The sequence below is a fragment of the Theobroma cacao genome, chromosome 9 (assembly GCF_000208745.1).
Source record: "Theobroma cacao cultivar B97-61/B2 chromosome 9, Criollo_cocoa_genome_V2, whole genome shotgun sequence".
NCBI classification, from domain to species: Eukaryota; Viridiplantae; Streptophyta; class Magnoliopsida; order Malvales; family Malvaceae; genus Theobroma; species Theobroma cacao.
The window spans coordinates 6277643-6304215 of record NC_030858.1 but is presented as its reverse complement, the minus strand read 5'-3'; the positions used below and the strand labels follow the sequence as shown (position 1 = coordinate 6304215).

The following is a 26573-nucleotide window of genomic DNA, read 5'->3' as shown; positions in this document are numbered from 1 at the left end:
TCAATTTAATAAAATTTTAATTAACTAAAATAGGGATTAAACTAAGAAAAGGCTATATTAAGATAACTTAAAATTAAATGGTACCGTTTGTGGAACGGGCGCCACGGAGGTGCTAACCCTTCTCCGTGCGTAACCGCACTCCCGACCCCATCTCTAAAAATGTAGACCAGTTCTCGTTCTTTCGACGGACCTAAAATTAATTTAGGACTTCGTCGATTAGAATCGGGTTAATAGGTGACCAATCACACCTTAGATAAAAAAAAAGATTGGTGGCAACTCCCACACCTTGATATTTAATTTTCGTCCGCGTCTGGCGGACGGGTTCCCGGACCCGCACGTCACGACACAGTGACTGTGTTTGAGTGGGATGGTAGGTCTGTATAGTATGCTTCCAGGTATTTGGGAGTTTGTTTAGGTTTGGTACTTTTTCTAACTGGTTGTACTATGTCAGCAGTTGTGCTAGGCTCAGGTGAATTAGTACTGATGACTGCAGGTTCACCAGTAGGCAATGAGTCAATAGGTAATTCATTCAAATTTAAACTGAAAGTTTCTAACACATTTGATACAGCTTCAAGGAGATGTGTTTCTATTGGTTTTTGATCTTGGTGAGTACAATTGGATGAATTTGTATCAAAATAGTCAAAATAATCAGCATGCACACCAAGTGTTTGGTCAAATGCAAGATGAGAATCAGCATGCTGTGATGAATGAAAAGGAAAAATATCTTCATGAAAAACAACATTTCTGGATATTAGAGTCTTTTGTGCATAAAGATCATATACGTTATATCCCTTGATGCCGTTAGGATATCCTAAGAAAATACACTTATTTGCTCTCTTATCTAATTTCTTCCTATGCTGTGTTGTTGTGGATACAAAACACAAGCATCCAAAGACCTTGAAATGATCATATGATGGTGGTTTTAGATAGAGCAACTCATATGGTGATTTATTTTTGAGAATTCTGGTAGGCACTCTATTGATGATGTGTGCTGCAGTAAGTACTGCATCCCCCCAAAAGTGTATTGGAACTTGAGATTGGTGCATCAAGGCTCTTGTAACCATCAGGATGTGTTGATGCTTTCTCTCAACAATTCCATTTTGTTGAGGTGTATCAACACATGATAAATGGTGAATTATACCTGTCTTGGCAAAAAAATCTGTAAGTTTAAACTTTTGACCATTATCTGACCTTAAGCACTTGCTTTCAAGATTAAATTATCTTTGAACCATAGCATTAAAAGAAGGTATAATTGTTGAAACTTCTGATTTGTTCTTCATCAAAAAAATCCAAGTAAAATGAGAAAAGTCATCCACAATAGTGAGGAAGAAACGATGACCATTGAAAGTGGGAGTCTCATATGGCCCCCAAATGTCCACATGGACTAATTCAAAAGAAATCTTTGTGCTTTGAGAATGAGTAGGAAAAGGAAGCTTTCTTTGTTTTGCTAATGGATAGATTTCACAAAATAACTCATTTGAACACTTAATATTTGAAAACTGTCAATGGATTACATTGATCCTTTCTATAGGAGCATGACCAAGTCTGAAATGCCATAAATCAAAGGTCATATTCACTGCATTGCAGTTACTAACAGAAGAAATAACTGGAAATTTAATAATTCCGTCGATAAATCTTGAACTTCTTTCTTATACTCCATGAAATATAATCCTGATGAGCCCTTAGCAACCCCAATCACTTTCCATGAAGGAATATCCTAGACAACACAGTACATGTCAATGAAAAGAACATTGGCCTTTCTTGAACTGGTTAGCTGACTTACAGAGATCAAGTTGAATTTGAAGCTCGGAACACACAACACATTCCTTAAAATGAGTGATGGGGTAAGTTTAACTGCACCTACATGACTAACAATAGCTCTTTTATTGGTTGAAAGCTGGACAAAACAATTCTCAACTGGTTTTACATAGATAAAGTCATCTAAGGAATGTGAGATATGATCAGTTGCACCCGAGTCTACTATCCAGTAATTTTATTTTAACATGCAAGTGTTTATATTTCTAAAGCTAGAAGGCATGTTGTTGGTGGTATTGAAACAAAAATGGTCTGAAATGACACTTGTAAAAGCTGAATTTACCAATGAGTGTTTTGCCTGCTGGTTGTTTGAGGAAGTGCCCTTACCATCACTACTGATTAAACCATTTTCATTGAGAATTTCCATCAACTTGTTGACTTGTTGTGTTAGGACAAACAATTGGGACATGTTGCTTGAACCACTGAACTCTTCTTCTTATTTGGCTTGGCTTTCAACAGCTGACGCCTCATTAATTGTTGTGACACTGTTAACTGTAGCTTTACCTCTTTTGATATTATGCTTTCCTTTTGTAAATTTAAAGTCTTCTGGAAAACCTATAATTCTATAACATTTTTCTTTGTTGTGTCTTTTCTTGCCATAATGGCTGCAAACTAGGTCCTTTTTTACCCTTTTCTTTGAATCAATTGTGGTGAACATAGCAGAAGACTCGAGAATAGGCTGTGACTAGAATAATAAGTTTGTCCGGGTTTCCTCTCTTAATACAAGATTATAAACTCTGTCAAGAGTTGGAATGGGATCCATGAGTATGATCTGTGACCGGATTGCTGAGAAAGATTCATTTAGCCCATTTAGAAACCTAAAAACCATGTCTTTGTGATACTAATCAGTATATTTCTTGAAACACTCCACATTGCATCTTCCACATTCGCAATGTGGCAGAGGACGATAACTCCTCATTTTTTCCCACACTACCTTCAACTCAATGAAGTATGCATCCACTGTTCTTGTTCCTTGGGTGATATTCCCTAAAGTATATTGTAGATTGCACAATTTGGTGTCATCTGGTTGAGCATAGTTAAGTTTCAGGGTATTCCACATTTCCATTGCAAATTCCATGAAAAATATGGTAGAGGCTATTGGGGGTGAGATTGAATCTAAAAGCCAAGCAACTATGAGGTTGTTGCAACGAGTCCATGATGGAAACAGAGGGTCTGTAGCAGCTGGTTTAGGAATAGATCCATTGATTAAACCTATCTTGTTCCTAATGGAAAGGGCCAACAGAAACGATCTGCTCCAAGCCACATAGTTATTAGTGGTAAGTTTTGGATTAATAATGACTGAGCTAGGGTGATCCGAATGGTGAAGGTAAAATGGAGATTGAGGATTTGCAACGGGTGAGACTTGTGATGAGGTTTGAGAGGCCTGAGGCCTTGGTTGCGATGACTCAAATTCATTAGACATGGTTAACTAGCTAGTAGATGGAAGAACAGGAAAATAAATGAGAAATCAGTAACCAGAGGACAAACTTACTGGTGAAGAGGGAAGATATAACCAGAAAATGGCAATCATTCACTGGTATTGTGGACCTGCTTTGATAACATGATGAATACTGAGTGAGAGAGAGAGGAAGAGGCGACGCATGAGAATGAGAGAATGTCAGAGAATTCTCATTACCCTAAAAATAGGTATTCTTACAGTAGAATTTATATACAGAGTCTCTGTTAGTCAGAGAAAAACTAATACTAATATAACTAATAATCAATCTTTTAACTAACTTTTAAAAACTAAAAAACTCTATTAACAAAACGATGCACTTTGCTGTAGTTGTAGAAGGCTTTTATTGAAACGGTGCGTATGTCTGTCTGCTTGTGCCTTCTCTCCTTCAACCCCGACCTACTATCCTTTGTACACTTATCTAACTTGCAGGCCTTATTCAACTAACTGTGTCTAATAAAGATGAAGGATGAGGAAAGTGTGAAAAACTACTCAGAGAAGGTTTTGAAAGTAGTCAATCAATTGAGATTACTTGGAAAAAATTTACCAGAGAGAAGAATAGTCAACAAATTCCTTGTAAGCCTACCAAAGAAATTTAAGGTGAAGATATCTTCTCTAGAGGACTTTAAGGATATGTCCGCATTGATTGTGACAGAACTCATAAATGCTCTTCAAGCTCAAGAGCAAAAATGGGCCTTAAGGCAAGATCACATGGAAAATGCTTTATTGGCATGAGCAAGTGAGAAGAAAAATGGTGATAAGAAACAGGGTAAGTAAAAGGCTTAGTACCCTCCTTGTTTTTACTGTAAAAAATGCAACCATACTGAGCATTTTTGTTGATACAGACCAAATGTTACATGCAAGTCTTGTAACTAGCATGGTTACGTGGAGAAAGTTTGCAAGAATAAAACTAATCAAGGAGAAGAAAAAGCTACTATAGTCGAGGAAGTAGTTGAGGAATATGAGGCAAATGAGGAGGTGTTATTCCTGGCCAAGAAACCAGAGAGGTCAAGAAGCTCTAGTGTTTGGCTTATTGACAGTGCCTGTTCCAATCATATAATTGGAAATGCAAATAATTTTATTATCTTGAGCTAGAATTACAAGTCTCTAGTAGAGATTGGTAATGGTGAATATCCCAAAATTCTTGGGCATGGGATAGTTGGAGTGCAAACTCCCTCAGGTATTAAATCTATTTCAAATGTTCATTATGCACCTGAAACTAATCAAAACCTGTTAAGTGTTGGTCAGCTTGTTGAAGAAAATTATACTTTGCTATTCAAAGAGAAAATGTGTGCAATCTTTTACTCCTCTTGTGTTAAGTTGCTGTCGGTTCAAATGAAAAACAAATGTTTTCCACTTGATTGGTTAAAGATGGAAACAAGGCATATCAGTGTGTGACCAATGATGCCAAATTATGGCATAGGAGGCTCTTCCATGTTGATTATACTTCTATGAAGCATATGGCATCTGCTGGTTTAGACAAGAACTTTCCTATACCAACTAAACAAGAAGATGTTTGTGATACTTGTCTCCATGGAAAGCAGACCAGATCACTATTTTCCAAGAGCAACTTGACTCAAGCTACAGAAAGACTTCAATTGATACACTCCGATGTTGGTGGACTTGATGGTGCTATTATGGTGGATTTCAAAAAATCAAATGAAGACTCAAGGAGCAAAGTGGATGTCTGCAACATAGACCTCAAGGAGGTGTGTTGAAATTGAGGTATGAAGTTGCAGAACATGGGGCTAGAAGGAGGCACGAACCTCCACATGACGCCACTAACTTACTAGTAGATAGTTGCTTTCAGTTTTTTTTTCTTTTATTTCTCTTAGTTGCTGTATGTTGTGTGCCCCCTAACCATGATGTAAAGGAACTATCTACAACACGTTTAGTGCTTAAGTGGTTCCGATTTTATTGCTTTCTATTTTAACTTCTTGTATTTAAATTACTAAAAATTTTAATGTAATTGTTATCTTCTTCCTTTTATTGATAGTTCTCTCTTTTGGTTTTTTTGAACTTTCTCTTAAGAATACTTAAAAATTCTAACACACTTTGTGGCAAGTTAGAGGTAAACCTCTGAGGAAATTTTATTATATCGGCTTCACAACATTGAGAATAGTGTTGCATGCTTATGACTACATAGAGATCCTCTTCCTGATAAAGACTATAACTACAGTGAGCATCATAATCTTAATACAAGGTTGGGGTTCATTCTAAGATCAGAAATATTACAGCAGCAATCGTTGTAATTATAGTTGCTGTAATACTACACATCAGCAGCGATATGACCATGGAAAACTTAGCCAGAAAGTGAAAGCCAAAGGAGACATAGGAATCAATCCCCAAACTTAAAGTACGTTAGAAGCAGGCTAATGTCTTAGCGTTTACTTTTGATCATTCTGTTGTAGTTTATTCTGCTATGTTTTATAAGTGCTGCTAATCATTCTAAGCTGTCTTTTGCCTGCTTTAGTTCAATGAGTTTTAACACTCCTACCTATTCATTATATAAATTATAGTTTTTGCGTGTTTCGGAGTTATCATTTTCAAGCAAATTCCATTGCTCAATAAATACCATAAAAAACTAAGGAGTCTGAAAATATGTTGGGGAAGAAAACTCAGCTATGAATCACAAATCTAATGCGTTTTGATTGGCATCTCTTTGTACTTATCTTTCCAATCAGACACGTGAACCTAGCTAGCAAATCTTTTGCTTAAAACATTCTCGGATGTAAGACTTGGAAGCTTGTAATGAATGAATAAAGCAGGGAGGTGAATAAGTCTGCCTAGCTCTTACTCTATATATGACTTTTACTTCGACTTAAATTATAGTACTATTTTTTCAAAATCATTTTGGGAAAAACCTGGTGTTTACATATGAAGCTGCGGCCAACATGAAACATACATAATCATATTGCTTAATCTATTGCCTAGATATATGAATGCATCACAAAATTTTCTTCTTTTAATGTTCTGACAGTAACTTTACCTTATGTGGTTTCCATAAATAACATATAGTGTCAGTAAATTTGTATAAGATATTAATCTGTGATAAATAAATAAATAATATAACACAACTTTAATCATTTGAAGAAGTAAAAATGATTTTGGTTTATGACAGATTAATTTTGTTAGCGCAATCAGGATGGAAACAAACAAAGTAATGAAACTTGCCATAGAAGGCTAATACAAAGGATATATACTGCAATTTCACAATCTAAGAGCATCCAAAACTTAATGCATATACAACCTAAAATCCGATTTGTAATTAAATGCAGATATTGTTAGCTTCAACCAAAACAACCCCAGAATCTCCACACAATCTTCTTTGACTACTTTTTCTTACTTTTTTGTGCTTTTTCACACCTCTTAAAAACTTAATCTTACGGGCGGAGAAAAGGAACAAAAACTAACCTGTGAAGGTAAGAGTGAGGACTTTGCGCTTGGTGGTTTTCTAGTGTACTGTGAGAGAGATAGATATCTCAATGGAACTTGGACATTATAGGACACGTTCAAACGTGCCTAGCACGAGCAGAATGAAAGAAGAAGATGATGAAGAAGCCCTGAAATGGGCTTCTCTTGAGCGACTTCCTACGTATGAACGTGCCAGGAAAGGTGTTTTGCATGGGATTTTAGGTGACTTTAAAGAGATTGATCTTCGCGACCTTGGGTTTCAAGAGAGGAAAGATTTGTTAGACAAGTTCATGAAGAATGCAGATAAAAATGAAGAGTACTTGAAGAAGCTTAAAGCAAGAATTGACAGGTGATCATGACTCTTTCCTTACTATGGCTTAAACATCCTCCTTTCATTTTTTTTTTCCTGCGTTTTTCAGTACTGTTATTTGCATGGAACTATTGAATGATTTCTCATTTTATTCAAAAAGAAGTTCTACAAGATTGCTGGTCTCACTGGTAAGAAGTTAATAGTTTTTTGATTGAAAAGTTGTGTCACCTGCGCAATAATTAGTGTTTAATTGGATATATTAGAGTTTCTTTGAATCTGCCAACAATTGAAGTTCGATTCGAGAATATCAATGTGCAAGGAGAAGCCTATGTTGGTAGCAGGGCTTTACCAACTATCTTCAACTCAATTTTCAATACTATAGAGGTATGTATATCCGTCCTTTTGTTGCTTTTCTCCTAAGATTAGTATTTAAATATATATTTCTCATTTGGCTCCCTAAAAGTTCTCTTTTATCTTCAATGTTATCAACATATTCATATTTGCACAACAACTATATATATATATATATATATATCATATATTTGTCACTACTGATATTTAGTNTATATATCATATATTTGTCACTACTGATATTTGAAAAAAAAAATTTATGGATTTTACATGTTCAGGGTGTAGGCCATTACCTTCATATACTGTCAAGTCAAAAGAAAAAGTTCTCGATTCTACGAGATTTGAGCGGAATCATCAAGCCAGGGAGGTAAAGATACATGTAGGAAGAAGAGTTTCTTTAGCCCAATGAAATTTGTAGCTCCAAGAAAGTTGATATAAGAAACGTTTTTCCAGATTGACTCTGCTTTTAGGCCCACCAGGTTCAGGAAAAACCACCCTACTACAAGCATTGACAGGAAAATTTGATTCAGATGTAAAGGTAACTGCTACATCCTATTGCTGAGCCCAAAAAAGAAAAAAATGCTACATCTTATTCTTCAAAGACTTAGAAGCATTATATTTTCAAAATTCATTGATTCTGAGTGTTTTTTGAATTATAGTTTTCTGGGAAAGTAACATATAATGGTCATGAAATGCATGAGTTTGTACCCCAGAGGACCTCTGCTTATATTAGCCAGTATGATATCCACATACCACAATTGACGGTTAGAGAAACATTGGAATTCTCTGCAAAATGTCAAGGAGTCGGAACTGGTTATGGTAAGTTGAAACATGAAAGAATTTTAGTGTGTCAAATACTAACAAGCAATTTTTCCGTGGAATTATAACCTTAAACTCTTTCATTTGGGTGGTTCTGTTGGTAATTTTCAGAGATGCTTACAGAGCTCTTGAGAAGAGAAAAAGAGTTAAACATTAGGCCAGATCCTTATATTGATGCCTTGATGAAGGTAAAAAAATAAGAAATTTGTAAAGTTTATACTTAATATTATGCATCTGTTCATGATAAAGACTTGGTCGAAACGCTTTGATGCAGGCATCAGTTCTGGAAGGACATAAGGAAGAAATTGTTACAGACTATGTTCTCAAGGTAGTACCAGGCTGTCTTTATAATCATGAACAATTTTGTTCATTAAAGAATTGCTGACTTTTCCTTTTTCCTTCCGGTCAAATGCTGTGCATTACAGATTTTAGGACTGGAAGTTTGTGCTGACACCATGGTAGGAGATGCAATGTTGAGAGGCGTTTCTGGAGGGCAGAAGAAACGTGTTACTACAGGTAGAATGACAATGAAATTCCAATAAAGTAAAAAAGGAAGTTCTGTCTGAAAACTGCTAAAACATCAATTTCAGAATAATTCAACTTTATGACTTGAATTTGTGCCAGGGGAGATGCTGGTAGGGCCTGTGGGTGCACTTTTTATGGACAATATATCAACTGGTCTAGACAGTTCCACCACTTATCAAATCGTCAACTCGATCAAGCAATCAATCCACATTTTCAACAAGACTGCTATGATCTCTCTTCTCCAGCCTCCACCAGAAACTTTTGAGCTTTTTGATGACATTATCCTTCTCTCAGAGGGGCGAATTGTGTATCAGGGCCCCCGTGAATATGTTCTTGAGTTCTTTGAATCAATGGGATTTAAATGTCCAGAGAGAAAAGGCATTGCAGACTACTTACAGGAAGTAAGCACATCAAAACAATTCCATATTTATTCTATGACGTTAAAAAATACGACTATATCACATACCAAAGTTTTCAATAATTAAATAATCCAGAATTCAGTCTAATGAATTTTAAAGCAATCCATATTTCCTGTAATCTCTTCAACATATAGGTTACATCAAGAAAGGATCAGAGACAATATTGGTTTCATAAAGAATTACCATATCGTTTTATATCAGTCAATGAGTTTGCAGAAGCCTTCAACTCATTTCACATTGGATTAGCCATCCGGCACCAGCTTGCCAATCCATTTGACAGGTCAGAGAGTCATCCTGCAGCTTTGACAAAAACCAGATATGGAGCTAGCAAAAAAGAATTGATGAAAGCCTGTTTATCAAGAGAAGTTATTTTGCTGAAAAGAAATGCATTCTTGCATGTATTCAAGATATTTCAGGTGAGTAGCATTTTACTTTTTCAACCATTCTAAAAAAGAATGTTTACACCTGAATTCATAACTTTTATCTTTTCTTCCAGCTTGAACTTAGTGCGGTCATTGTTGCTACTGTCTTTGTGCAAGCTAGAAAGCATCACAGTACAATTGAAGATGGAACAGTCTACCTAGGCGCTCTCTTTTTTGTGCTTAACACAGTTACCTTCACTGGATTTTTTGAGCTTCCTTTGACCATCGATAAGCTTCCAATATTTTACAAGCAAAGAGACCTCCTCTTTTATCCATCATGGGCATTCTCATTACCAACATCAATTCTTGGCATTCCTATATCAATATTTGAAGTTGCTCTTTGGGTTGCCATAACTTACCATATAATAGGATTTAATCCCAACGTTACAAGGCCAGTATCAAGGAACAAGTTACAATATATTACTTTAGTTTTTCTTCTTGTATTCGCTCTGTTAACCCTCCTTGATTTTCTTGCTTCAGGATGCTCAAACAATATCTTGTTCTTGTAATGAGTGGACAGATGTCTTATGTACTTTTTAGATGCATTGCTGCATTGGCTAGAGATCATACAGTTGCCAACACTACTGGATGCCTTGCAGTGATGTGGCTTTTAATGTTTAGTGGATTTATCTTATCACAAGGTATTCTCAGGCCTCAGATTTTCCCGTGTGATATATGAAATATTAAGAAGCATAGTTGTATAGCAACCTAGCATCACTAATATGCTCCTTTATTCTCACAGAGAATATGCAGAAATGGCTCATCTGGGGTTATTGGACATCTCCTCTGATGTATGTGCAAACTGCAATTTCAGTAAATGAATTCCTTGGTGGAGACTGGAATCAAGTAAGTGTCCCATATAAAAGGAGGGAAAAGACAAGTTTAGAGGACATTGCTTCTGTCGTAGTTTGAACTTGAAAGCATCTAAGTTTGAATGTGGAAATGAATGCAGGCTCTTAATGGAACAAAGGAGTCCCTGGGAATGGCAGTCTTGAAAGCTCGTGGGGTGTTCACCAGTGCAATTTGGTATTGGATTGGTCTTATTGCATTGGTTGGATTTATATTCCTTTTTAATGGGATCTGTACTCTTGCTTTTGCTTACCTTGACCGTAAGTGCTCTCACTTTCAACTATTAATATTTCACTCTAGCACTATGTTGTTTTCAGTAACATTTTTTCCATATATAACTGTTTGAGTTCCTGCAGAATATGGGAAATCCCAGGCAGTGTTTTTGTCTGAAGAATCTGCTAAAGAGGACACTATTAGGAGAGGTGAAGGGGAGGGCAATGAAATATTATTAGACAAAAATAACTCCAAGACTAAGAGAGCATCGAGAAGTAAGCCCACTAAGCTCTCATTATCTGTATTGCCTCACTGACAAGTACCGAACATAATCACTGAAAATGCATGACCTTGCAGGAGCTGTGGCTGTTTGCAATTATCAGGAGAGAGGAATGCTTCTTCCTTTCATTCCGCTTATTGTTACCTTTGAGAATGTCACATACTCAGTTGATATGCCAAAGGTAACTGTAATTCTAAATTAGCTATATTTACATAAAATGCTTGAGATATTCTGAATTCATCACAGTGACATGAAAGGTACTATTTATTATATTTTTAGGCAATGAAATCCCAAGGTGTCTTGGATAATCGATTGGTACTTTTGAAGGGAGTGAATGGAGCCTTTAGGCCAGGAGTGTTAACAGCCCTAATGGGTGTTAGTGGGGCTGGTAAGACTACACTACTGGATGTGTTAGCTGGGAGGAAAAATAAAGGATATATAGAAGGGAACATCACTGTTTCAGGCTACCCAAAGAAACAGGATACTTTTGCTCGAGTTACAGGATACTGTGAACAAAATGACATTCACTCTCCTCTTGTCACTGTCTATGAATCCTTATTATACTCAGCATGGCTTCGGTTGCCTCGTGATATTGATACTCAGAGTAGAGAGGTTGGTGGTCCACCCAAATCTAAACCCAATAATAGCCTTGCTGTGCATCTGTTTTATTTCTTTAATTTCTTTGAAATCTTATGGTTGCAGCTTTTTGTTGAGGAGGTTATGGAACTGATTGAGTTGATACCACTAAGAGAAGCATTGGTTGGATTTCCAAATGTGAATGGACTATCCATTGAGCAGCGCAAAAGGCTAACCATCGCAGTTGAGCTTGTTGCAAACCCCTCAATAATTTTCATGGATGAGCCAACCTCAGGTCTTGATGCAAGAGCAGCAGCCATTGTGATGAGAACCGTGAGAAATACAGTGGACACAGGAAGAACTGTAGTATGCACAATTCACCAGCCAAGTATTGACATATTTGAATCCTTTGATGAGGTAAGAGACTTTAGCAAAGTAATCATTATGTCGTTGGAGCAATCTTTACTGCATAGAAATCTCAAATGTTTTTTCTTTCCAACTATAGGTCTTCCTATTGACGCGTGGAGGTGAGGAAATATATTTCGGTCCTCTAGGCCGTCACTCAGGCCATTTGCTAAAGTATTTTGAGGTAATCTAAAAATGTTAAAGTTGTTTCATTTACCACTGTTGCTTTACATGCCTTCAAACTTTTATCATGAGAAACTTCATTTGACTTCTCTTCTTTAACTACTCCAATTGAAGGAAATAAATGGAGTAGGGAAAATAAAAGATGGTTGCAACCCCGCAACCTGGGTGTTGGAAGTGACAACACGAGCACAGGAAGAGATTCTAGGAGTTCAATTTGCAGACGAGTACAAGAAATCAGATCTCTACAGGTTGGTTATCCGAGAAATATTGGTGCAGTTTCTTTCAACCAAAAAATGTCGTTACTAGCCTTTGCTACTTCTTAAACTCATACTCAAAACTGTTATTGCAGAAGAAACAAGGCCTTGATTTCAGAGTTGTGCACACCTCCCCCTGATTCGCAGGATCTACATTTCCCCACTAAGTATGCACAATCCTACTTCACACAGTTCAAAGCTTGCTTATGGAAACAGCACAAATCATATTGGCGGAATACGCCTTACAATGCAGTGCGACTTTATTTTAGTACCGCAGTGAGCATTATGTTTGGAGTCTTGTTCTGGAATCTTGGAAGCAAAAGGTATGTTGTTTAGGCAGAATCTACAAAAAAGCTCGATTCAGTTTTTCTTTGTTCAATTCAATTATAAATTTGAACCTTCAGGGGAACAAGACAGGATGTTTTCAATGCAATGGGTGCCATGTACACTGCAATTACATTCATGGGAGCACAGAGTGCTGCTTCTGTGCGACCAGTTGTAATAGCTGAAAGAACAGTTTTTTACAGAGAGAGGGGTGCTGGAATGTACTCTGCATTGCCTTATGCCTTTGCACAGGTAGTTCAACAAAATCTTACCCGTTACCATCGCTTTGCCTCCTGACTTTCTACCGAGTCAGCTGAATTCTCTCTTATCTTGAATTTCCCATTTCAGGTTGCGATTGAAATCCCATATACCGTGGCTCAGGTTGCCATATATGGGGTTGTGGTCTATGCAATGATGGGATTTGAATGGACAGTTTCCAAGTTCTTCTTAAACACGTTCTTCATGTTCATCACAGTCCTCTGCTACATATACTATGGCATCATGGTCATAGCTATAAGTCCTAATCAAGCAGCTGCTGCGGTTCTTTCAGGGGTCTTCTATACAATGTGGAATCTCTTCTCAGGCTTTATAATTCCCCGACCGGTAACCTTTATTCCATCCCTTTCATCTATTATTTTTGCTAGCATTTTCTTCAGTTTATATGATTTCTAGGATTTTACAATTGTCAGAGGATCATTGCATGGTGGAGATGGTATGCATGGGTGTGCCCAGTGTCATGGAGTTTGTGGGGAATGGCTACTTCACAGTATGGAAACTTGCAGACCAAGTTAGAGTCAGGAGAGACAGTGGCTCAGTTAATGGAAGACTACTTTGGGTTCAGACGAGACTGGTTATGGATAGTTTCTCTGGTTCTAATAGGGTTCACTTTGCTGTTTGCTTGTGTATTTGCTCTCTCCATGAAATTCTTGAACTTCCAAAAGAGATGACAATTTTGTTTTTTTAAAGTACACTACAGTAGAAACTCTATTTCTTTTACTAGTTCCCGTTACTTTCCCCTACCAACAATGGTGTAATTGAGTCATATGAAAAGAATGTGCAACCAAGCAGCTTATATTGAAAAAATGATTGATGAGTATTAATTTATTACTCGAACTGATTACTCTATATTTATATCTATAAAGGGTTTTGTTTATGAATGCTTAAGGATACTCTTTAATGCTGCTATATTAAAATTCATTACCTAAATACCAACTATTACGTTTAATGGAAAAATATTTCTATAAATAGTATATTAACTACCTTTAAAGAGTGGGTTTAAGACACTAGTTAGCAAAACTCTTTTTTAATTTCCAATTATATAGGTTCATATCAAATTGATTTGTCTCTATATGGTGATATTTATGCTGAATTCAGCAGGATCAAATTCCACAAAGAAGTGCTTTACTTAAAAAGGTTAAATTGGGTTTTTGTCAAAAAAGAAAATTGGTATTGCTCTTTCTTTAACAGATGGGGTATTTATAAAGGCTCGACCCTGTGTTAGAATAAGAGTCTCGGGAAAATTCAAGTGGAAACTAATTCTCTATTAGTTTTACAAAAAAAAATTTATTTATTTTTTTATGTTGAATTCGAACGTTTAATTATTAAAGAAAGATAAAAAAAATTATTTTAATATGATTAAGATAATATAATTTTTCACATACATCATAAAGTTAATCAGTACACTGATTGAATAACCATACATGTAAATAATCTAAACTTGAGTTGACATATTTTTCATTATCCTCCGGATGATATTGTTTTTTGTTTATTTACATACAATTTAGCATATCATAACATAAGATGAGGTAATAAGTTTCCCTTGTATATATATATATATATATATATATATATATATATATATATAAAAGCTGAATTGGACCCCGATAGAGTGGTGGGTCCAAGACTGAATTCCATCACAATTTTGCTGGATAAACTAAACTTATCTTTTCTCTTCGTATTTTTTTTCTTTTTCTGAAACGAAAGGGTCGTTAGTTTCCGATGACGAGACCAACCTTCCCGCTTTCCCTGAGAAGAACCATATCCTCCTCTCTGCTTCTGTACTTCATGCATGGCCTCCTTTCCTTTTACAACCCCACAATGCTCCCATTTCAGATCAACAAAAACAATCAAATTTCTCAGTTCCAATGAACCAATCCATTTTACAGAATTCAATGGAACCACCAGAAATCATCGAACTTTGTCAAAATCTTACTTTCACTCCATATCTTCTCTTTGCAAAGATGGCCAAATTCAACAAGCTGTGGACTTACTCACTGAAATGGACTCAAAAAATTTTCCAGTTGGACCTGAAATATACGGTGAAATACTCCAGGGTTGCGTTTATGAACGAGATCTTTTTACAGGTCAGCAAATTCATGCTCAAGTTCTAAAAAATGGTGCCTTCTTTGCAAGAAATGAGTACATTGAGACAAAGTTAGTTATTTTTTATGCCAAGTGTGGTGCTTTCGATGTTGCTAATAATTTGTTTAGTAGATTGAGGGTAACGAATGTGTTTTCTTGGGCTGCTATTATAGGATTGAAGTGTAGAGTTGGGTTAAATGAAGAGGCTTTAATGGCGTTTTCTGAGATGCAAGAAAATGGTTTTTTTCCAGATAATTTTGTGGTCCCTAATGCATTGAAAGCTTGTGGTGCTTTGTTGTGGCTTGGGTATGGGAAAGGGGTTCACGGGTATGTGGTGAAGGTGGGTTTTGATGGGTGTGTCTTTGTTGCAAGTAGTTTGATTGATATGTATGGCAAGTGTGGTGCTTTGGAGGATGCAAGGAAAGTCTTTGATGGGATGGTTGAGAGGAATGTAATAGCTTGGAATTCGATGATCGTTGGTTATATGCAAAATGGGAGGAATGAGGAAGCAATTGGGGTGTTCTATGATATGAGAATGGAAGGTGTTGAGCCGACTCAGGTATCCATATCAAGCTTTTTATCAGCTTCGGCAAATTTAGGTGCGATAGATGAGGGAAAGCAGGGGCATGCAATTGCTGTCGTAGGTGGATTAGAATTGGATAACATTTTGGGTAGTTCTGTTATAAACTTTTATTCCAAGCTTGGTTTGATTGAGGATGCGGAGCTTGTTTTTGTTAGAATGCTCGTAAAGGATGTAGTGACATGGAATCTGATGATTTCAAGTTATGTGCGATGCGGATTGATTGAGAAGGCGCTCAATATGTGCCATCTCATGAGATTAGAAAATTTGAGATTTGACTGTGTGACTCTATCATCTATATTGACTGCAGCTGCCAATTCAAGCAGTATAGAAATTGGTAAAGAGGGTCACTGTTATTGTATTCGGAACAACCTTCAATCCGATGTTGTTGTTTCAAGTAGCATTGTAGATATGTACGCCAAATGTGGAAGAATTGATTGTGCCAGACAAGTATTTAGTTCTACAACTAACAAAGATGTCATATTATGGAATACGCTATTGGCTTCTTATGCAGATGTTGGCCACAGTGGTGAGGCCTTGAAGTTGTTTTATCAGATGCAGTTACAGGGTGTGCCACCAAATGTAACATCGTGGAATTCTGTGATTTTAGGATTTATTAGGAATCACCAGTTAAACGAGGCTAAAGAGTTATTCTTGCAGATGCAATCCCTTGATGTCCACCCTAACCTTATAACTTGGACTACTCTTATCACTGGTCTGGCTCATAATGGTTTTCAAGATGAGTCAGTTCAGATTTTTCAAAAAATGCAAGAATCTGGGATCAAACCCAACACAATAAGCATCAGTAGTGTACTCTCAGCTTGCACAAATGTGACATCATTACAGCATGGTCGAGCAATCCATGGATATGCTATAAGGCATGACCTTGATTCACAGATTTCAGTTTCAACTGCTTTAGTTGGCATGTATGCTAAATGTGGATATTTAAGTCAAGCAAAGAGGGTGTTTGATAATACCTTAAGCAAGGAATTGCCTGTTTATAATGCAATGATTTCTGGTTATGCATTACATGGTCAAGCTGGAGAAGCTCTTGTCGTGTATAAGCATCTGGAGGAGGCTGGTATAGAACCAGATGGTATAACTTTTACTAGTGTCTTATATGCATGCAGCCACACTGGGCTGATAAATGAAGGTTTGGAGATTTTTTTTTATATGGTTTCTAAACATCATTTCAGGCCAAGCATGGAGCATTATGGCTGTATAGTTAGTCTTCTTTCTCGGTCTGGTAATTTGGATGAAGCTATTAGGCTTATTCGTGCAATGCCATATGAACCAGATGCACATATAATTGGATCACTGCTTGCTGCATGCAGAGAGCATAATGAGATTGAACTTGGGGAGCACTTGTCAAAGTATTTATTAGAATTGGAACCAGATAATTCAGGCAATTATGTGGCAATTTCAAATGCATATGCGGCTTCAGGAAGGTGGGATGAAGTAATTAAAATAAGGGATTTAATGAAAGAAAAAGGCTTAAAGAAGAGTCCTGGGTGCAGCTGGATACAAATAGGTGAGAAACTTCATCCCTTTTTGGCTGGTGATGGATCACACCCCAAGACCATGCAAATACATGCTACACTGGCTTTATTGGGAATTGAAATGCATTTTAGTGCTTAAACTCTGTTCTTGAGCACAAATCACATTAGTAGGTAAAAATTAAGCACCCCAAGGAGACTCGAGAGATGGTCAGGTTAAGCAAAGAAAAGCAAAGAACCAAGGGGCGGTATTTTTGCTTCACAGAAGGAATTGTGCAGAGTGTTCAGCCTGGACTGTTTCACTGAAGAGTTGATGAGGATTTATCTGAATTACCTGACTGGATAAGCTGTTAGCAGCTTCCAGCCAGCCACATTAAATATGTTGAAAGGATGGAGAATACACCCTGAATCAACTCAATCTGGATTGCTACTTGCACAATGTGCAATGTGGTTCAATCTGTTCATATTTAGCAAAACAAAGTACATTGAATAATATAGCTGCTCAGCGGCTATGCTTCCTCAGTTTCTTGCTTTCCAAACAAAAACATTTTACAGGGTTCATGCCATTGGGCAGGATTATTGCAATTTCAGAGAACATCATCAAGGTTTTAGGTAGTATTCACATCTGCATTTGTGTAGTTGAGGATCTTGGGTTTAAGCCTTTTTGCTGGTATAACCAGGTCATTTAATTTGTAAATATTGTAATACATCCAAATTTTCAATCTAAAAGGGATTCATGTACATCTTAGGACTACAGAATTGATGATATGACTGCTCTTGGACATTTCCTCCCTAAACTCTAGAACTTTCCCGTTGTGCTCCTTAACAAAGCATATATATGCATGGTGTAAATAGATATATTAATAAGCCATTCGAGCTATTTTCTTCATATTTTTCCAATTCTTTCGAATGAACCCTTACTCTCCATGTACAAAGGAGATACAATCTATCAACTTTTTCTCAGAAAACTGGAGTGCCTTGTCCTAGTGGTCGTCAATTTAACATGGACTTAGATGTGGGGTGGCAGTCTTACCGCTTGAGGCTTCTCAGGCAGCTACAGTACGTAACTAGATGGCTACATGGAAGGTATCTAAGAAAGCAGAAGCTCGAACTTTCAGTACTATCTTTATCAAAGAAAAAAAGGTTGACAATCTGTTTACGCCTTTTCCAGGTATCCAAAGAAGGGTATTTTCTCCTTTTCTTTCCAGCACCAGCTTGGGTTGGTTTTACTTTTTCACTCACATGTGCAGAAGTATAATATCCTGCAAGACTATTGCTGGGGACCAATCATCCTGTGGTCGTGACCGTTCGTCATGAACAAGAGCATGCTCAGCTTCAAACAGCTCAATCAAAAAGATCCAAATTCAATAAAAAGCATGAAGACGAATACATTCAATGGTTTAGGCTGTTGCCTGCAGTGTATATTAATGGGCATTTTTTTGACACTAATTAAAATTACTAACACCAACTTCTTTCTAGAAATTTATTTTTAGCAGGCCAGAATCCTATAAGCTCGTAGAACCTAAGAGTAAACTTATTTTTCCAGGCCTGCAGTCTCCTATGCTGATGGAGGTGAGATAGCATGTGAAAGAAAAAGCCAAAACTTTTGCTTCAGCAAGCCACCACCAAGCAGTTCACCTTGTTTCATGGGCAAGCTAAGTCCACAAAGATTGATAACTATCATTCAAAGAGAAGTTGCTTTCACAAGTCATCACATCAAAGTAAAGCTTATGTTCCATAAAGAAATTAACAATTATTAAAATTTTGGACTTTAAGATTTATTATGTGATTATATAGCATATATTAACTTGCTTTAAGGAAGATTGTTCTGCAACCACCCTCCTTAATTGAGTACTTCACCTTGTTATAATTGTTCAATAAATCCATTACTTTCGATGTGATTTAAATGAATTGGCATCATCCAATATGAGGCCGCTAAGGTTGGTGAGATTTCAATGTTAATGAATGACATTTGTGAGGATCTGAGGGATAAAGGAGAAACCTTGAGAGTTTAAGTCATCCTGGCTGATCCAACTAACAGCAAAAAGGAGTTTTGGGATTTAAATTCCATGTTTGAGATGATTTTTGGTTGGAATGCCCATACAAGTTAAATGGCTAGCCGACTCCATTTTCAAAGGTTAGCTTTTTCCCCTTGTGACTTGCATTTTCCTTTTGAGGACTAGTGCCAACTGCAAATGTGGTAAGCTTATAATATGTGGTATGGATTCAAATATGAACTTATAAGGCAAGAAACTGCTTTGGCTTGGCCTTTAAGATAATTATTAAATATGCATTATTTATCAGCCAAACTCTAACCTGTCTGTTGGCTATTTTCGCTATTTGGTTGATGACCATGAAGACCAGCTTGATTAAACCCTGTAAACAAGTAAACGGCATCTTTCTTAGCCCACTAAAAACCCTCATGTTGAATTGATTATTAGATAGAGACGTGTAAGAAAACACATGAATGTGCAATGTGCGTATATCTTGTTAAATTAAGACCAAGACCTGTCCACTTAGCCAAGTTAAAGGCACCTTAAAAGAACATAAAGGAACATCATGAATAGGGTAAAGTTTAGGTGAACTGTGTTTCTGGAAAAAGAAAAAGCAATAAAAGATTAGGTCAACCGGATACTCATCGTGGTAAAATAAAGCTAGCTATGGCCTGTAGCTGTAAAATTAGGTGAGCTGTAGTGGATAAATTACAGTACTGATGCTGTAAATTTGCATTGAAGAATGAAGAATCCAATGATAAAGAAAAGGCTTATATCTCTGCAAGTGTTTTTACTTTCTTATGACAAAAAGTAGTCCCTTACAGAAACCCAAACCTCACATTTTGCTTCAGCTCAACCTTTTTACTATCAGATAAACTCCAGAATTGAGACGACTTTGGTTTATAGGTCTAACTTTTAGATTGGTTGTATGTGTGTTGATATCAACCAGGGACCACAGAACAGTTGATGCAAGCTACCAATGGGCTAAGTTGCTATATCTCCTTTCCTCCAAATGGTTGTAACATCCCTCAGCTTTCTCAGTGTCTCTAATCATTCCCAAATCCTTTCTCTAAAATGTCACTACCCGATGATAATCATGTTATTTCCCCATGATTCCTCTCCCTTGCATCTAAAGAGTTGATGTGAGAGATTTTGTTGATTATGAGTGGGCCATTTGGTCTTCCCAACAAAAGAAATATTAGGAAAATGAATAAATAATTTGATATGTGAAGCCATCTAGCCTTGCATCTTTTGTAAATGATCTGTCGCCATAATCATTCATGGTTTTGTTTTATAATTGATGTCCTTCGCTTCTTATCCATGGATTCTCAACTACTACTACAACTTATATATTATCTCAAAACCTAATATTCTAAAAGGACTTTGAACTTAAGAATCTTCTGTCCTCTATCACGACTCTTAGCATAAAAAAGTGAACAGAGTAAAGGAAAATGTATGATGGGGTCTCCCAAGATGAAGCTTGTTATTGTTCTTACAACACATATGACCCACATGAAAGGTTGTTATTGCTCTTTGATTAATCTCACTATCTTTTATTGAGAATTTCCAGTTGTTTCTTTTATGTACATCGCATGGCTCGGAGGATCGAGGGTCGTTAAGTTGTGCAATGAGATGGAAAAGACAGCCTCGTTCAGGATTAATTAAGACTAATCAAAGATTAGGTCAAACGTTAGAACCAGGCAACATGGTGGAGGGGGGATTATGTGGTTGCCTGTGCTCAATGACCGACCACCAAAGGGCAAAGGCATCCTATTTCTCAACTAAATAGTCAATTTTGAGTCCGACCAAAAGTGTTGCTACCCTCAACTTTCGGTGCACCAAACTCCGAAAACTTGCTTTTCCAGTCCTGGCACGTGCCTTTGTTGCCCCTAAATAGCAATCACCGCTCAGTTTTAGTACTACATACCTCGATAGTATCTTAATAATTATTTTTAATTCCTTGATCAAAACTATTAGAACAGGTATATTGTACTAATTATATTTGACAAAAAGCTATTTATAATCCCACCAAATATCTTATAAACTTGATGAGAATTATTGATTATATAAATATAATAATTATTTAAAAAAATCATTTAACGTACTGTCAAATTCAATATAGATAATACAATAGGGACGTATCACGTTAATAAACACCGATTAATATTTCCTTTAAATATATGTCGACTTCAATACAATTAAGCTGCTCATAAATAATTATGTTCCGTTATTAAGCATCATTTAGTTTATTTTTAAATACTAATTTATTGTGACCATCCACACATTAGAGATGGACATTAACCAACCGCAAGAGGTGGCGCGTTGTATGCACCTACGAATGACATTGTAGCATTTGGGTGGGGATTATTTCCACCACCGGGTGACACAATATTCTCTGGACAACAAAAAGAATTTGTAGTTACATGCACGGCGTCACGCGGGAACGCGCCGGATACATGCATACATACATACAACCAAAAACTTCTTTTAGACTCTGAAAAGCAATATTCGATGCGTTGATTTTTCAAACCTAAAAGAGCCAAACCCCCTAGCTATATATTGACCATTTGCCTGCTCTGCTACACTTGGGTATTTTCCTTGTGGAAAAAAAAATATAAACTCCCAAGCTATAACTGTCACAGTTTGAGTGGAATAAAAGGCCGATATTGCATGCGGGAAAAGGGCAAAAGACGAAAAGGGACCTGAGAGTCAGTGGGTCTAGAGTCAAGTGAAAATCAACGGTTACCACCTAGCCACGTCAAGGACGCTGTTCAACGATTGTCAGAAGAAAATCTTACTATTTTGGTTATCCTTTTCTCATGAAAGGAAAATAAAGAATGGTTAAAAACGCCGGCCAGCCTGTCCCCCACCCTTGCTGCGATCTTTTTCTCTGGCTCCATAATCAGACAAAAATTCTACCCAGTGCAACATCAAATCTCCTATATGCCGCCTTAATCATCATCACGTAGTTCTAATCCGCCACGTGTCACATCTCTAGGCCTCCGATATCGGCTGGGACGGTGTTGATTCCATCCTTGAATATGGTTCTAATAGGTTTAGGTGGCATGATTATGAGCTTATGACCAAAAACCAGGCTCCATGTGGGGCAAATGGGAAGGAGCCAATGCATCTTTGGTTTCTGCTTTGTACATTAGCGGACCTTTCAACTCTTAATTAAAAACAATAAATGAGCAGAAATAAAAACAAGCGTTTGGCATTATAGATGCAGAAGGGAACAAGTGGTTGGAATTTTTTAAAAGGGAATATTCAACTCCCTAGTTGGCTTTCACTTGGCCATTGCAATAAAAAGGATAAAAAAATTATTACAAAAGAAAGTTTACATGGAAAAGCGAAGAAGACATGTGTTTAAGGACACGGGTGGATTGTTTTGTTTGTGAGGTACAGATTATAAAGAAAAGAATTAAATAAAAAGAAAAACAACTAAATCCATCAAATGGTCAAATTCCAATCAGTTCATGGAACTCCCCAGTCCCCACTACCACCACCCTCCATCAAAAACAATTCAAATTCCCCCCTAATGCACCCTATAAAAATAATTGCAAAGTAAAATTAAGAAGAAAAAAAAAATAAACCCAAGAAAACGAAATAAAAAATAAAAAATAAGAGCGAAAAACACAAATTAGGGGCAAACCTTAGTTGCTTTTCCCCCAATCAACTGCGCACTTTATCACTCTTTTACTTACGCTTTGTGCAGATTTCAAGGAGAACCCAACCCCCAACCCCCATAGACCGTCTTGTTGCTTTTCAGTTTTCTTTCCTTGCTTCGTTCACATTATGTCTAAGGTGTGGCGGATCTAGGAGGGGTCCTTGATTCGGTGGGAGGAGTTTGACCGTCTGATCCTTTTGAAGGATCATCTGACGACTGCCGTAATCCGTCATCGGTTTCCCCTCTGTTCATATCTTCAATCATTCGTACCACGTCCTCCATGGCGGGTCTTTGATCAGGTACCGTCGATACGCAAGTCATTGCAATTTGCAACAGCTGCACCATTTCCTCCTCAATGCTGTGATATCTCATTAACTCCACGTCGAAAACCTCAGCGGTCCATTCCTCGCGGACCACGGATTGGACCCAACGAGGAAGATCAATCCCCTCTTCCCCTAACGATGCTTGATTTGGTGCTTTGCCAGTTAATAACTCTAGCAATAACACTCCGAAGCTATACACGTCAGATTTGAACGTAACTTTGCGGGTTTCCACTACTTCAGGTGCTCGGTAGCCCGCAACGCGGCTAGGCGGGGTGGTGTTGCCGAAGAGAGGGTTAAGACCGAAGTCAGAGATGCAGGCTTCGTGGTCCGGCCGGAGGAGAATGTTGGAGGACTTGATGTTGCCGTGGACCACCTTGCCCGACACGTGGAGGTGTGTTAAGCCCCTTGCCGCGCTTAATGCTATTCTCATCCTGTTGTCCCAGTCTAGAGGTGTACGGCCGGAGCCTCTACTACCTGCAACGTGATCAAATAACAAGGTTTAATTAATAACTTTGAAGAAAAGTAATTTGCCAACTCAATACTCTAATTTCATGGTTACCCAGAATGTACCAAATGGCCAATGAGCTACACCATGGTATCAAGTCATTATCCATAACTTTCAGACACGGGTACTAGTACTATATGCCAAAAATTTTGCAAAAAGTCCAAACTACCAAGAGAATTAATTAGGAAGTAGATATACTTTCCATTTTACTAATTTGACTTAGAATACTCCAAACCTATTCAGGTTAAAAGCAAACTAAAGAACCCTAACCCTAACATTATTCAACTGAGGTTAACTTGAATTGAAAGGAAAGGAAACTACTTGAAAAAAAAAAGAGACACCAACAGGGCTTTGATTACACTGCAAAAAGAGTTATGATTTCATTAGGAGGCGTGCAACAATCATTTTCACTCATTTGGGAACCTCATGAAACTAGATAGAATAATTTCATGGCTGCAGGGCGAGTTTGGTGAGTAAAGAAATGCAATGAATGAATGTCGGTGGATCCATAGGTGAATAATGAGATGCATGTTGCAATGATGGTGGCAGAAACGTAAATAAAGACAAAAAGACAGCTACTACTTTGTAAGCGTAACTCATACTCTTGAAAAAATGTTTGCTCAGAAAGAGGAATTATGCAGAGGAATCCCACCCCCCGGTCCTTTCGCTGGTTATTAAAAGAACGCTTCTATTATTAAATTCCATCACTTAAAAAAAATTAACATAATATTATCCCCAACACCATTCCACGATATTCCCCTAAGACTATATTATCACAACGTAAAATAAGGGGTGGAAAAGAACATACATGCAACAGCTGGAGCTCCACTATAGTCAAAATGTGTTCGGTTATATTCAAAGCAAAATACTTTTGATTTTTGAGGGCGAGATTTGCACGAATTATTGGCTCTTAGAAACCCAGAAAAGTCTCTTCTCAAAAAAAATTAAAAAAAAGAAAACCCAGAAAAGTCAAATAAATAAATAAAACAGAGAAAAACATACCGTGAAGCAGGGCAGACAAGCTACCATCGCGCATGAAATCACAAACGAGCAATTTCTCATCTTTGGAGTAATAAAACGCTCTCAAAGGAACCACATTTTCATGCTTAATTTTTCCCAACATTTCCATCTGTGTTTCGAACTCTCTTTTACTAACCGCCACGTCTTTTAACCGTTTAACTACCACCGTTGTCCCTTCTTCTAACACAGCCTTGTACGAGGTTCCCACACTGCCTTTTCCCAACACTTCCGCCGAAGCTCTCAACAAATCCTCCAAATCGAAACTATAAACCCCACCTTCAAAGAACACGAGCTTATTCCTCTCCCCTTCCGTTGACCCTCCCGTTATATCATCTTTCGACGAGGAAGTTCCCGCTTCCGCCTGCGGAACCGCCCGTGTCGGGGCCGTAACCGGCTTCTGCTGCTTCGGTGGCCGCCGTTGCCGTTTACGGAGGCAAAGAATAAGGAATAATAATAATAATAACGCGATGACTGCTGACCCCACGGCAATAGCAATAATGGCGCCGGTGGAAAGCTTTTTGGACCTTTTACGAGAAGTTGTGGGTGGAATGGGCTCGGAAGGAGATGGGGCCGGAGAAGGGAAAAATGGGTTACATGGCCGGAGTGGGCCACCACAAAGCCCGAGGTTTCCGGCAAATGAAGATTCAGGGAATTTAGATAGCGTGTCGGGGATTGAACCGTTAAGGTTGTTATTAGAAACGTTGAAATCAAACAAACCGTCGGAGTTGATGCTCGGGAGAGAACCGGAAAATTTGTTGTTTTGCAAGAAGAGTCGGGTCAAAAGATTCAAATTGTTGACCGCGAAAGGGATTGGACCGGTGAAATTGTTAGAGGAAAGATCGACCCGTGCCAAACGGGTTAATCGAGTCACACTGGGTGGGAACCGACCGCTGAACTCATTACCTTGCAAATATAGGCCACGGAGGAGAGTCAAGTTGGAGAAGTCGGCAGGGATCTCACCGGATAAACGGTTTGCTCGGAGACTTAAAACTCGTAGTTGGTTTAGCCGACCGATTGTGTTGGGTGGAATGGAACCGACGAGGCCCACACCTGGGAGCCGGAGAGTGTAGACAAAAGAGCGGTTTGCATCGCATTTGACACCGAACCAGTCGCAGGCTGAGGTTGATGAGTTCCACTGAATCCGGTTCGCGTGTTTGGTCTCTGAAAGGAACGCAAGGAGAGCTTGCTTGTCTTGAACTGGTTCTGAGTTTACTCCCAAACTTAATATCAGAACTGAAACAATAAAAACACAGCCAAATTTTGCTACCATTTTGGGATTTTAGGAGGAAAACAAAACACAACAAAGAATGAGGGGAAAATGGTTCTTTTTCGCTCTACTTGGCTGCTATTTTTGTAGGCAGCTTGTAAGAACGGGTTTGGACCGAACCAAAAGCGATTTTCCGGTGAGAACCCATAGAAGAAAGACAAATGAGAGAGGGGGAGAGAGAGAGAGAGAGCGAAGGGGATGGAGGCTTCTAAGGTATCACGAGGTAGCAAAGGTGAAAAAATAAAGCTGAGTTAAAACAGAAGGAGAGGAGGCCTCTGGCTTTGCTGGCAATAGTGGGCAGGGTTTTAGTTCTATTTTCTTTATTTTGGTAAAGTGGAAAAGAAAAGAAAGAGAAGAAAAAAACAACAACTAAACCAACGCTTTTCATTTTTTTCTTTTATTTTTCCTGTTTAGTTGTTTTGAACGCGCGGTTGGAGTCGCGTGGAGACCGTACAAGTTGATGATGGCTACAGGTTTGGATTGCTGCATGTGAGAGTGAATATTTGGACTTTGGAGTGATAGAAGGGCGTGGGTCCCGGCTGCATCCACTTTGGCCTAAAGCGTCTCTTTTATGCATCAGCTCTTCAGCGAATGCAGTGCATTCCACGCATCCGTAGAGCGTGGGCGGTTTTTATTTAGATATGTCTCTTTTGTTTTTTCTTTGGGATGGTGAGACTTTCTCCCTCAAGAAACGCCCATGGCCCATGGGCTGGGAAAACTTTGATCCTATTGGGTAGGCCGGGCA

At 37.9% G+C, this 26573-nt stretch overlaps 3 protein-coding genes across 4 annotated transcripts; 2 read left to right on the top strand and 1 right to left on the bottom strand.

Moving 5' to 3' along the window:
* Positions 6808–13624, top strand: LOC18588674 (ABC transporter G family member 38). Its single transcript, XM_018126640.1, has 24 exons — positions 6808–7034; positions 7259–7379; positions 7625–7713; positions 7800–7884; positions 8006–8165; positions 8277–8353; positions 8440–8493; positions 8591–8681; positions 8790–9091; positions 9244–9525; positions 9606–9922; positions 10012–10172; positions 10274–10383; positions 10484–10640; positions 10737–10802; positions 10951–11054; positions 11153–11485; positions 11576–11866; positions 11955–12038; positions 12152–12285; positions 12387–12614; positions 12696–12867; positions 12964–13218; positions 13305–13624. The coding sequence occupies exons 1-24, from the start codon at positions 6808–6810 to the stop codon at positions 13560–13562; spliced, it is 4158 nt and encodes a 1385-aa protein (XP_017982129.1). The 3' UTR covers positions 13563–13624.
* Positions 14527–17941, top strand: LOC18588673 (pentatricopeptide repeat-containing protein At5g55740, chloroplastic). Of its 2 annotated transcripts, XM_007013242.2 has the most exons (2): positions 14529–14978; positions 15150–17941. In XM_007013242.2, the coding sequence occupies exons 1-2, from the start codon at positions 14684–14686 to the stop codon at positions 17192–17194; spliced, it is 2340 nt and encodes a 779-aa protein (XP_007013304.2). In that variant the 5' UTR covers positions 14529–14683; the 3' UTR covers positions 17195–17941. The 2 variants fall into 2 exon arrangements, with proteins under 2 accessions (XP_007013303.2, XP_007013304.2); XM_007013241.2 differs by having other exon boundaries at positions 14527–17941.
* Positions 22271–26132, bottom strand: LOC18588672 (probable inactive receptor kinase At2g26730). Its single transcript, XM_018128150.1, has 2 exons — positions 24544–26132; positions 22271–23510 (listed from the first exon to the last, which is right to left on the bottom strand). The coding sequence occupies exons 1-2, from the start codon at positions 25829–25831 to the stop codon at positions 22846–22848; spliced, it is 1953 nt and encodes a 650-aa protein (XP_017983639.1). The 5' UTR covers positions 25832–26132; the 3' UTR covers positions 22271–22845.

Bases quoted from the DNA above. Each gene is read 5' to 3' on its own strand.
- LOC18588672 (XM_018128150.1), bottom strand. From the start codon at position 25,831: ATGGTAGCAAAATTTGGCTGTGTTTTTATTGTTTCAGTTCTGATATTA. The intron at 23,511-24,543 runs GTATGTTTTTCT...ATCACGTTGCAG, and splicing joins CTTGTCTGCCCTGCTTCACG to GTAGTAGAGGCTCCGGCCGT.
- LOC18588674 (XM_018126640.1), top strand. From the start codon at position 6,808: ATGAAAGAAGAAGATGATGAAGAAGCCCTGAAATGGGCTTCTCTTGAG. The intron at 7,380-7,624 runs GTATGTATATCC...TTACATGTTCAG, and splicing joins CAATTTTCAATACTATAGAG to GGTGTAGGCCATTACCTTCA. The intron at 11,867-11,954 runs GTAAGAGACTTT...TTCCAACTATAG, and splicing joins TATTTGAATCCTTTGATGAG to GTCTTCCTATTGACGCGTGG.
- LOC18588673 (XM_007013241.2), top strand. From the start codon at position 14,684: ATGGCCTCCTTTCCTTTTACAACCCCACAATGCTCCCATTTCAGATCA.